Raw genomic sequence first — 11,764 nt, forward strand, 5'->3', positions numbered from 1 at the left:
TTTGTGAACATGTGGTTCCCTGGAAGATCAGGTGGTATAATACCCACTGCAAACGTCAGGTCTGTGTCTTTCCTCTTCAGATGGGGGCAGAAGGCATGGAGGGTGGCGTGTCAGGAAACCTGCATTCCCGGAAGCTGGTCAGCTTCACGCTGTCAGGTAAGAATACCTTTGCATTAACATCCAACTTGAGAATGTCAAAAGCGGTGTGATGTCAAAGGTGGGGATAGCCCAGGGATGGCGAACCTTTTAGAGCTTCCAGTGATACAAACAGCCTGCAGTGGCACGCGTGCCGTAGGTTCGCCACCACTGGTCTGATAGTCACTCCTTCCTACACACTTTCCTAGAATATATGAATAGTTTCTTTTGGGGTTTTCAGTCATACTCCTGGAAATTCAAGTGTATCTCTTATGGTGAAAAAAATAGATTATTAATATAAATCTAGACATTATTTCTACCAAGATTTCTGGTGATAGAAGACCATATAACTGTGTAATTACTAAAGCTGTCATGTAGCATGTGCTGATTTCAACAAGGAGTTTGATTATTTCAAATAACTTATGCTTTCTTCAGCTAGAGGGAGGAAAAATTTGAAGACTAGGAGGAAAAAGTCAAAGTACACTTCTGTTTTCTTGTGGGGACATGCACCTGAAAATCAGAAAGTGGCTCAGACAGTTTCTTTGTTATTTTCTGCATGTGTGTTTATCAGCCAGGTAAAGCAATACATTTCTGGTTGAGTTGGGTAAGACTTGAAGCTAACAATTTTTTATTACAAAATTGAATACCAGATTTCACCACCGAAAGGAATTTTTCTCCATACACCCTCAGTGCATGCTAACAAAACTTTTACATAAAAATGTGTATGTGTATTCATGTGTGTCCTGGTTTCAGCGTACAGAAGGTTCAGTGTACTTCAATACACAGGCCACTGAAAAAAATTGAAAACTACAGTTTTAAAGAAACAAACAGTCTGTCAAAAAGTTAAGAACACACTCAGGGAATTGGTGTCTGTACGGCAGTGTTGAGACACAGCTGTGTTACAGAGTGAGTCTGACAGATGCCTGTCACTGGAAGATGTTTGTTTTCATGTTTCTGCAGATGCAGCGGTTCTGAAATTGAAATCAGAGTCACTTTTCTTGACTGCAAACACAATGTTGTGAGTGGACGTGGAGATTCTGAGAAGTGAGGTCTTGAGAGCAGACACTTGCTCACAGGTGACCAGTGTCCACACCACTGGCCCTTGGCCTTTCCGGGGCCTGTGTCCGTCTTGCCTGGCCCTCCTCCCTCTGGGGAGGAGTGTGCTCACTCAAACGCCTCTTTGGTTGTGGCTCCGCCGTACATGCCGGAGGTGTGAACCAAGGGCTTAGGGTTCAGATTTTTCCAGTAACGGTGTCTTGCTTGGAACCCTTAGGGTTTTAAACTAATCCAGACTTTTTCAAAGAGCATTTAAAAGTACCACTGCCTGTTACCCCTGCCCCTTCCCTGTGCTTCCCGAAGACATTTTGGTGGCTTTAGACCCATGTAGTCCTTAGGGCTGAACGTACTGAAATCCTTGGCCAGAGCAGGGAACAGGAAGCCACCTCCAGGTGCTCAGGAAGTTTGAGTCTGACCGTATCATGTGTTTCTTTTTTAAACAACAAGTCAAACTTACATATAGGGTATAATGTAATATTTTCATATAGTCCATGGATTTCTTAGTTCAGAGTTATGGCCTTATATTTTCATCGACCTGCATTACACTAACCATGACACAGACACAGTGATTTTGCCTTCAGAGGGGATGTTAGTATCTCATGGGGGAATGGCCACCTGGAAGGTAAGAGCCCGAGGCATTTTCCTAAAAGCAGGAAATAAATTGGGAGTACAACCGAATGCTTCTTCAAACACTTCTCCTTACATTCCACTTCTAGTCACTGGAAGGCTGCTACCTAAAATCTATTTTATTCCCTACCACGTAGTCAGACTCGTACAGATATGCAGAAATGGTTACAAACATGGGAGATGAAAGCAGTTCTGTAATGCTCTTTCTAAAATACTAATCCGACTGCAGCCTATCGACAGTGGATGATAGTATTTATCTGAGAGCACTGAGGCACTTTGCAATGTTTTCCTCCAAATGCTCTACCCTTGATTGTCTGTGGGCAGGTAAGGACACAAATCATTGACCTCCACAGCTAAAATAAAAAAAATTGTTTTGATTAATACCGTAAACCTCCTCCAAATAAGGCTGCACCAGGATATTTAACATTTTATACTGTTATGATTGTTGAGTCCTTCTGAGGCCTAGTCCATGGGGTGGATATTTGTGTGCAGTAATACACAGAAAAGACAGAAGCAGGAGTAGAAATGAAATGGATAAAAGGCACTGAATCATCAGATTAAAAATAATCGGTAGTTCATTGTATTAATGAATCAAGTGTCTATCTCATTGTGAAAGGGTTTCACGTCGGGGTTATCTAACATCTAAAGATGAATCTGCCAACATGAAAGGCTTTTTGTTCAAGGCAGCGCTTTTTCTGAATGACTCAGCTCTGGCAGACTTTGTAGCAGCTATATCTGCCCATTCTGTTTGCCCCAAACTGCCAGGAGAGCCCTAATTGGAAGTAGATTTAATATCTAAAAAAATACTGTTTTCTCCTTGAGTCTAGAGTAAGCATACTCAAGAAAGGCAAGAAAACAAATGTATAAATTATATTTTCCTCTCAGAGCTACTTTATGCTAAGTAAACCCAAGGGAAAACATGACATTAGTACCTTGACAGTAAGATGCAAGCTCTGTGTTTAGTGAGGGCTCTCATTTCTGAAGTGCTAGGAATGGGGTTGTGAGGAAAATGAGATTTCAGCAGTTTTTATGAATGCCTGTCTATTTCCTACTTGTCTTTCCCTCCTCTGGGTAACTTCCAAACCAAAGATCTTACTATGTTTCATGCCGTGTTGTGGGCATCAGGTTTTCTTGGTTGAGTATTTCAGCATTCGCTGACTTGTGAAATTGCCACCTCTGTCTCCCGGTGTCACTGGACAGTCCTGTCTAGGCCGCAAGTTCTTGTGGGCCACTGGTGATTGTCCTCCAGGCAGCCCTCTCTCGAGAATAAGGTTTCTGTGGGGAACTGTAGGCCAGTTCTGTCCTTCTAAAAGAGACCTTCTGTGTGGAGACTGGCTTGTGTGGGGTGACCCTGGTGAGCACCTGTAGCTTCCGGTCAGACACAGGGTCTATGCCCACACTGACCTGGGCAATCCAGGGGCTTCCTTGTGCAGAATTCCTCTCTGAACCACAGAGCCCCCTACACAGACCCTAACCGCATGAGATTACCCAGCCTCTTCTGCCCCATGTTCTCAAGATGATTCCGCTCCTGGACCAGGCTGACAGTCTCAGAAAGGCTTTGGGGACCCAACAGAATCAGCTCAGTCCCTGACACTTTCGTATCTTTTAGCTAGATTAGTTTTTTAAAAATCAGTCTCCTCACTAGATGGACTCCAGGTAAGGCTCCATGTAATGTGGAACAACTATTTGTGAATCTAAGGTGAGCGATAGGATAGCCATCAGATATTTAAGTACCTGCATAGGCTATGGAAAGGGGACTGCAGACTTATTGAAAGTTAACATGTAGGATGCACATTTTGGGAACATTTTGGGGCTACCTTTTCTGCTCAATATTCCTTACACATCTGGAATATATTTGGCATTTAAATGTGGCGCAATTGAATGTGTGCTCGGAAGTTTCAATCCAGTTAACCTTATTTCGGACTCATTTGTATGTATATGAACAAGACTTGTTTTAGTTCACGAAAGGGCGTGTTTCTGAGGAAAGCGCTTGCTAAGGATTTCTTTCAAGGCATTCACGAAACATTGTTGCCAAACTGCCTTGCAGTATGAGAAAGAGGGTGAGGATGGACCGCCGCCGACCGTGTCCTCCTCGAAAGACGCCCAGGAAAGGCCCACCGAGCGGCGGGGGATGTGCAGGGAAGCCATGGCTTCCTGTGTGCAGCTTGTTGCGAAACCCTGCTGGGGTAGCTTCCACAGCCACTGGTCCCCCCATCTAAGCAGTCGTGGTGTGAATAGTTTGCTGCTATCTTGCAGAACAGTTTGTTCAGTACCCTGTGCGATGATTGAAGAACAAATTGTCTTTGCGCTGCTCGTTCTAATAGTTGCATATGTGTCTTTCCTCCTTCCCGTCTCTCCCTCCCTCCCTCCGTTCTTTCTCCTTCGTCCCTCCCTCCTTCTCTCTTTCCTTAAAGATCTTAGGGCAGTTGGGCTAAAGAAAGGAATGTTCTTCAATCCTGACCCTTACCTTAAGATGTCCATCCAGCCGGGGAAGAAGAGCAGTTTCCCCACCTGCGCCCACCACGGGCAGGAGAGAAGGTCAACGATCATCAGCAATACCACAAACCCCATCTGGCACCGAGAGGTAAGAGGCTTGGCATCTTCCCTCGACGCGATCTCCTCCAAGTTATCCTTTTCCCTGAAGCCTGCATCCCTGAGCTGTTCACGGGTGTGGGTAAGGAGAGGGTGACAAGAAGAAGCTGGCCACAGCCAGGTCTGTGACAGGAGAGCCATTCACCTGTGAGTACAGTGTAAGGGTCTACCAAAGATGTGGTCACAGAAAGAAAAAAAGAGAGAGAAAAAGAAGAAATGTTTTTATTTATTTATTTTGGTACCAGGGATTGAACACAGGACCTTGTGCTTTCAAGGCAGGCGGCAGAACCACTGAGCTAAATCCCTAGCCCAAAAGAAATTTTTTTTTAAAAAAAATCAAAATGAGTACAAAACATTCACAATGAACGTAATATCAAAACTTTAAAAATGTGAAATATCTGAATTTCATATGGTCAGTAAAAGTGTAGAACCATCACCAAATCTGAGAGGAAAAGAAAATCCAGCAATATGGAACTGTGTTGACTTAAATTTTGACATTTCATTCTAGCATGAACTCAGGGAATTTCTCTCTCTGCGGACTTCGGACTTTGGCAGACCTGTAGTGGTTTCTAGATGTTCCACGTGGAGCCATTGGGGAGTTGCCATTGGGCGACGGCAGGTTGTGCTAACGGTGACTCACTTCCTGGTGAAGTGAGGCACGGGGCTCTCTGGAGAGAGCAGCAGGAAGTCACAGTTTAGCAGACAGGCTGCCTGTCACCCCCATCTCGCAGACAAACTCGTTTAGATGGCTTCTTCTGGGTGTTACCCAGTCTTCAGTGACAAAGACCCACCCTGTCCGTGTGGTAGACTACCTGGAGAGAGCAGTCTGGGGATGTAAGAACAATCCAAAGAAAAAGCGTGGCTCGCTGATCCGTCTTAGCACTGGAAGTCTCCACTCAGGTCCTCCATGGTCCAAATGGAAGAAGGCTGCTGGTGTTCTTACATCTGGTTTTCAAAACCGCTTATAACCTCTTAGTGACAGACAGTCCCTGAAGGCGCACCACTTCCTCTAACACACTTCAGCCCCTCTGAGAGAGCTTTGAAGGTGTATAATGAGTAGGATAGTAAGGAAACCAGCGCTGACTTGGTACTTCTGTGTCATACGTAGCGTTCCTAGCGCAGGCTGCAGGGAGGCAGAGGACGTGCAGTGATGATGGCCTCTCTGCTTCGTGTCTAAGCAACTGTAGCGGGCAGTGTCCGTGTGGCTGGCCACTCAGAGGCAGCCTTTTGGCAGTCTGACCCCTGGGGGACTTTAATGACTGACTAAAGAGCTTGGTGGCACCTGTCGGTCGGCCGAGCGGCACGGTTCCCGTCACCACAGCAGCAGGGAGACTTCTGCGGACACAATGACTGACTGAGGTTAGCTGCCTGGCTCTGTCTGTTGTCTGTGCTTCTCCATAGCCTCATCTTTAAAATCATATCCCGCTAAATATAAAAGTTTTGCTTCTGTTATGCGAAATATCTATAAAAGAAATACAGCTTCTTTTATGTTTGTTTTTTCTGTGTTGATACCCGGTCATTTTCTCTGGAGCAGAGAATGCAAAGAACGAAGCCTGTCTTAAACTCATACTTTTACTTTTTTGTCTCAGAAGAAATGATCTCACGTCTTTTAGACTTAAGCAGTGATTCTATGTAAACGTTGTTTTATTCTAATATTTTTCAGGGAAATTACAATATGCAGTAGACGTTCCTACTTTCCTAAGTAGAGGAATACGTTAAGTGTTTTGTGACTGTAAAATCCCTTGAGATTAGGAATATAAGTAGTCATTAGGCAGATGTGCTAGTTAGTGGCAAATCGTCCTATAACAAGAGATCAGATATCAAAAGGCAAGGCACAGCTAGCATGTGAGTACTGACACCGTGTTGGGTATGACTGGACATTTGGTAATGCCTGCCAGGCCCGTTAGACCCAGCAGGGCTTCGTGGCTGAGCGAAGGGGCTGCTCTGGCCCTGCAGGTTCTTAGCCGTTGCTTTGTGGCCCTTGTGAATGTTACTGGCTCTGAGTGACCAGGCAACATTTCCCACAGTGTGCACTCTGCCACTGGGACCCAAGAGACATCATTTCCTAGACTGTCAAGCAATGTAATGTCAAACTCGTTTTTCTCTCCTGAGCCAGCACGTGACCTGTTTTTGTTTTCAGAAATACTCCTTTTTTGCACTCCTGACTGATGTCTTGGAAATTGAAATTAAAGACAAATTTGCCAAGAGCCGCCCCATCATCAAGCGCTTCCTGGGGAAGCTGACCATTCCGGTGCAGAGGCTGCTGGAGCGCCAGGCCATCGGGTAACCGCCCGCCTCTTCCGGGGACCAGGACACAGTGCTTAGTAGTCCTAGGCTTGTTCTGCTGAAGAAGTGGTAACAACATCCTTTTAAAATAAAAGTGCCTACGGGCCTTAAAGTATACTTGACCAAAAGTTCTAATCGAATACCTTTATCTGACTATATCCTTTTTTCCAAGATACATTAGCATTTCATCTCATAGTCCTCAATTGTTTTTTTTTTAGTATATTGAGATCTCTCTATAAAACTTTGTCCCTAGAGCAGAATTTTCATAAGGATATTTACCTTATCCTGATTAATCACACCCAGAGAACCTGCTCTTCTTGAAAAACAGAAGCAACCTGATTTGGGCGCCATTTACTGTGAGACCCAGATAAGAGGTATTGCAGTGAGCCCCTGGACAGATGTGTTTATTCAGGCACTGCCAGGGTCTTAAGCTGGGCTGGTGTCTGTTTCCTTCCTGTGAGTTCTCTGTAAGTTGTGGAAAAGCCATTAAGAGGGCATCGCATACCTCCAGACCTGACTGTGTTGTGTATATTTCTACACAGCGAGTCCCAGCAAGCTCAGTTCCTCAGCACTCTGGGGTGGCACTGAGAGGCAGCTTGTACCCTTTTCTCGTCCCAAGGAGGACCAGTCCTGGATTCCATGTGTGCTGGAAGAAGGCCAACTTGGATTCATAAAATATCAGGATCATGAGATATTTCTCTGTAGGGTAAAGTATTGCAGTGAATGATGCTACACATTTTGATATCAGCTGCTAACACATACAAGGGTTTCTGGTCAGATGATTGTGTTCCATCAAATACTCAACACTCTCCAAGCATGCTGCACTCTGATCAGTGATGCATTTGGCCGACTGCGGCTCTGAAGTCGTTGAAGGGTACAGGGTATGGTTTTCGGGACAAATGAGAACTCCTGACCCAGAGCCTGTGCTGAGAGCTTTGGTTTACATGTGCCATTGCCCAGAGGGGGCTGCCTCCCTTCAGAAAGACACCATACCCTGTGTGCTTTGTCTGGTTTTCTTATTACTTTTGCAAGAGAATGTCTTAGTCAACTGGTGGAAGCTTTTGGCGCTTATTTTTCATAATAATGTGCCGGACAATGTGTGATGCATTCTTAATAACGATGCCTCATCATGGGAGGCAGGGCGGGTGGGTAGGACCGGGCGCAGGACCCACTGGCGGGCATTCAGTGAAGGAGGAGATTCTGGACTCTTGATGGAGAAGAGGGAGGGCTTCCCGTCCTCGCAGGTAGAATAGTTGTACTGAGTCTCTTTTCAGTTAAAATGCCTTTTCCAGGTAAAGAGTCTTCATTAATCCCTTTCCTGTGTCTGGGACAAAATGCCCACCACCTGTGATGTAAAGGAGTTTGTTTGGCACATTTTCCAGTGGGTCCAGTCTGTGGTCAGCTGGCTCCATGGCAGAAATGGCACAGTGGAAGGGCCTGGAAGAGACAGCTGCTCAGCCCATAGTATCCAGAGAGAAGGGAGGAGCTGGGGACAAGGACACAGGCTTCCAGGTCACAGCCCGGTGACCCAGCTGCCACCAGGCCCCACCCTCGCAGCACATTCAGCAGCGAACCCATCCATGGAAGAATCACTGAGCAGTATGGCACCTGCCCCTGATCCCATCATGTTTCGTGTGCATAAGACTTTTGGGGGTCGTTTAAGATCTGAACCATAACATTCTGCCCCAACCCCCCAAAGCCTCATTTAGTCCATTTCCAAGAGTTAACAGAGTCTTAATATTTCTAGCATCGCTTAAAAGTCCCAGTCTAAACCAGTAGCTGTGAGCCCCTGTAAAAATCAAAAACAAAGATAAATACTTGCAACATATGATGATGACACAGGTAAACACATGTGTTCCAGAAGGGAGGGATAGGGGGATAGAAAGGACAGCACCAAAGCAAGTCTGGAACCCAGCAGGGCAACGTGAAATCCTGGAGCTTGTGCCCAGCACCTGGGGCAGGTGTGGTAAGAGTCTTGCAGCCCTTGTGGCCCCTCCTAGGTTGGCTCTGCTCACTGCCTGTGACTTCACTCAGCAAATGATTCCCATTCCTGGCATGTCTAACTTCCTGGGGCCTCTCCTGTGCCTTTGGCTTCATTCCCACAGCTTTACACGCTGCCCTCTCAGTGCACTCTGCCCGGCCTCTAAGGCTTTCCTTTGAAACCTGGGTGGGAGCCTCCCTGGTCCCACAACTCTGGCATTCTGCATGCCTGAAAAACCAGCACCACATGGATGATGCCAAGGTCTGCTGCTGGCTCAATCGGTAGCCGGGTCCCTTGGACCGTGGCTGTAGCAGCCTCTAAGTGCCTGGATGGCTGAGGCCAGGGAAGCACTCCCTAGGTGGCCCTGAATCTGCTGAGCTGGGGTCTCTTCTCAGAGCAAAATGTTGCAGAGTTTTTTACCCTTTTACATCTTTCTGAATGCCCTGAAAATGTGAGCCAAATTAAATTTCTCCTTTACATCGGGGTGTCACATTTTGTCACAGTGATGGAGAGCTGATTGATACAGAGCCCCCCATAGATGATAAGTATATGTGTATATATATTCTGTCCAAAAAGTCTACCTCAGAAAAAGAAAAACTTGTATAGATATTTTAATACAAAATTTATTGTGCCATCCTGAGATTAATACAAGTTACTTTTGGCCTCTACAGTTACAAGAGGTGGTCAGAGTGTAGGCCATTAGCTTCCAGACATTTACTAGCACGGCAAACTACTGCAGTGTATGTACAATTTTTTGGTGGACTCTTGATTTATGTCCTACTAAATATTTTACTAAGTGTAGCACTGTACTGGGGATTGAGATGAGACAGTGACCAAACAACTGGCTAGAATATGGTAGCCCTTTCCTTACGGTTCTTAGGAAACACTTAATGGCTTGCTAAAACCCATTGCTTTTATATATCTTCATCATGAATCCCAACACTTTTATTGCTCAAAGAGAGGAGGAGAGTTAATTTGTTCTGATCCAGAAAATGATGTGTTTATTACTGAAGTGTTAAAGTAACGATGAGCATTCAGAGATGGATGAGAGACAGAAAAGTTGGGTGCCGATCTGCCTAATTTGCTTCCAGGCAGATCAAGGCCAGGGCTGGGAGGACAGTGAGAAGGAGACGGGGTGCCCTGGGCTTGCTTGTCCTGTGATGTCAGACGCTCTCCTTCCGAAGCCTCTGGCAGCCCCCGAGGTCTAGGAGTCACAAATGCTTATGTGACTCTTCATGGAGGACTCTTCTAAAGCACCAGTGGAGGTAGGAAAGGGCTGATAGCCACACCAAGGCAAGTCACAGTCAAAATGTCACCAAGACACTGCTCCAGGGAGCCTGTGGGGCGGCGGCTACAGGCCGAGCTGGGGCTGCGTGTGTCTCATCCCAGGTTGTCCCCACAGAGCTGCCTGGCTGCACCTCAGTTTCCTCCTGTAGGAAGCAGGACTGCGGAGGGTAGAGGTGGTGGTGGGGCGGAGCCCTCAGCAGGGCGGCCGCCTGGCAGTGAAAGCACTTAAAAAACATCGCTCAAGAAAAGTCACCTCCACACCGCCTCTGGGAGGGAGAGAACTAAGTCTTCCGTCACGTCAGAAGTTTGTAAGAGCAGAGCGGATTACAGTCCTTGAGGTCGTGGAGAACAAAAGCAAGTTGCAGGTGTCTGCTACCTGGCTGAAGGCCAGCCCGGTGCAGCTGGTTGGAGGCTGGCCCTGTCCTGCGGGGCCGCTAGAGGGCAATATGAGCGCAGAGACCATGCGGCCAAACACTGCCTTTGATTGTTTTCCTTAAGAGAAACCCATTTGGTTCAGAGCAAGAACTGCTTGCATTCAAGCAGCAGACGAAGTAATTAATTTCATTTGACTCTGACAGACACGGGCCCAATACACTGGACAGGCTCATCCTTGGGGAGACTGGCAGCCTAAGTCTGGTGCCGGGGAGGACAGTTGTGTCCCCTCCAGCACCAGCTGTGGGACCCAGCGCCCCAAATGGCTTCTCCAGCCCCCCACCCCGCAGCACGGCTCCAGGCAGGGAGGCCAGGCCCCCAGCACACCGGCGGGGCTGGCTGCAGCAGGCTTCCTGTCATCCCTGGCTTTCCAGTGTTCACTCGCACCCATGAGGGCTCAGTAGTGGACGCCATATGCTGTGGGCCTGTGTTTTCTTCGCTTCCAAGCCCGCACGTCTCGGGAACGGACGGGGCAGGCTGTGACGGAAGCGTGTCTCCCCCGGCAGAGACCAGATGCTCAGCTACAACCTGGGCAGGAGGCTCCCGGCCGACCACGTGAGCGGGTACCTGCAGTTTAAGGTCGAAGTCACGTCCTCCGTGCATGAGGGTGAGTGCCTGTGCGGTGCGCCTTGGGACAGCGTTGAGTGCGTGTCTCGCCCTAAACGGAAAATCGTTGTCCTGTGGTCCCCTGCGGCGGTTTCTGAGCCGGGGAAGCCCTGTCTGGGCAGACTCCTCCTGGGGCTGTGCCTGCCTGGGAAGCTGGCTGCAGAGCTCTGGAGAAGGCAGCATTTAGCGCCCCTCTGCAGAACGGCGGGCTGTGCACCCGCTAGGTAGGGGTGCCGGGGCGGAGCCGCTGCTGGAAGCCCACTCAGTGTTTGTTCCTTTTAGTTTTTGATTTGTGCACATTTGCAGGACAGTGGCTGCATGTCTCATGGGGAGTGGGTCCCTGTGCACCACACAAGTCTTTATGTTCCCTTCTCCACCCCTCACTCCACCTCGGTCCCCATCCCGTCTGCAAAAGCTCTGTCTCCCCGTCCTGTTCTGCATCTTTTATTTGCTCTTTGTGTATACTCTGGGTTTCTCGTAGAGGAGAAACCATGCAACCTTTAAGCCTCCGTATCGGGGTTTTGTCCCTCAACATCACGGTCTCGGTGAGGACGCACGCAGGGGAGCCGTGCTGTGGGACAGAGGGTCACTGGGAGGCACCTGTGGAATGCGGGTCACACGCCACTTCGAGGGCCTTTTCACCCAAGGTGCCTTCTCCCGCAGACGCGTCTCCGGAGGCCGTGGGCACCATCCTGGCAGTCGCCACCGTGAACGGGGACCTGGGAAGCCCGTCGGATGATGAGGACGTGCCCGGGGGCCACC

The 11,764-nt window shown here is 48.0% G+C and overlaps 1 protein-coding gene across 1 annotated transcript in view; it reads left to right on the forward strand.

Annotated features, from left to right (window-relative positions):
* Positions 1-11,764, forward strand: part of Hecw2 (HECT, C2 and WW domain containing E3 ubiquitin protein ligase 2) — a 320,103-nt gene that overhangs the window by 214,960 nt on the left and 93,379 nt on the right. Inside the window, exons 5-9 of the mRNA XM_010631993.1 lie at positions 81-156; positions 4,233-4,402; positions 6,551-6,693; positions 10,903-11,003; positions 11,666-11,758. Coding sequence (XP_010630295.1) covers positions 81-156; positions 4,233-4,402; positions 6,551-6,693; positions 10,903-11,003; positions 11,666-11,758 — 583 coding nt within the window. The remainder of the gene's footprint in view (positions 1-80; positions 157-4,232; positions 4,403-6,550; positions 6,694-10,902; positions 11,004-11,665; positions 11,759-11,764) is intronic.

Source organism: Fukomys damarensis, unplaced genomic scaffold, assembly GCF_012274545.1.
Source record: "Fukomys damarensis isolate Sample0158 unplaced genomic scaffold, DMR_v1.0_HiC HiC_scaffold_26, whole genome shotgun sequence".
Lineage (NCBI taxonomy): Eukaryota > Metazoa > Chordata > Mammalia > Rodentia > Bathyergidae > Fukomys > Fukomys damarensis.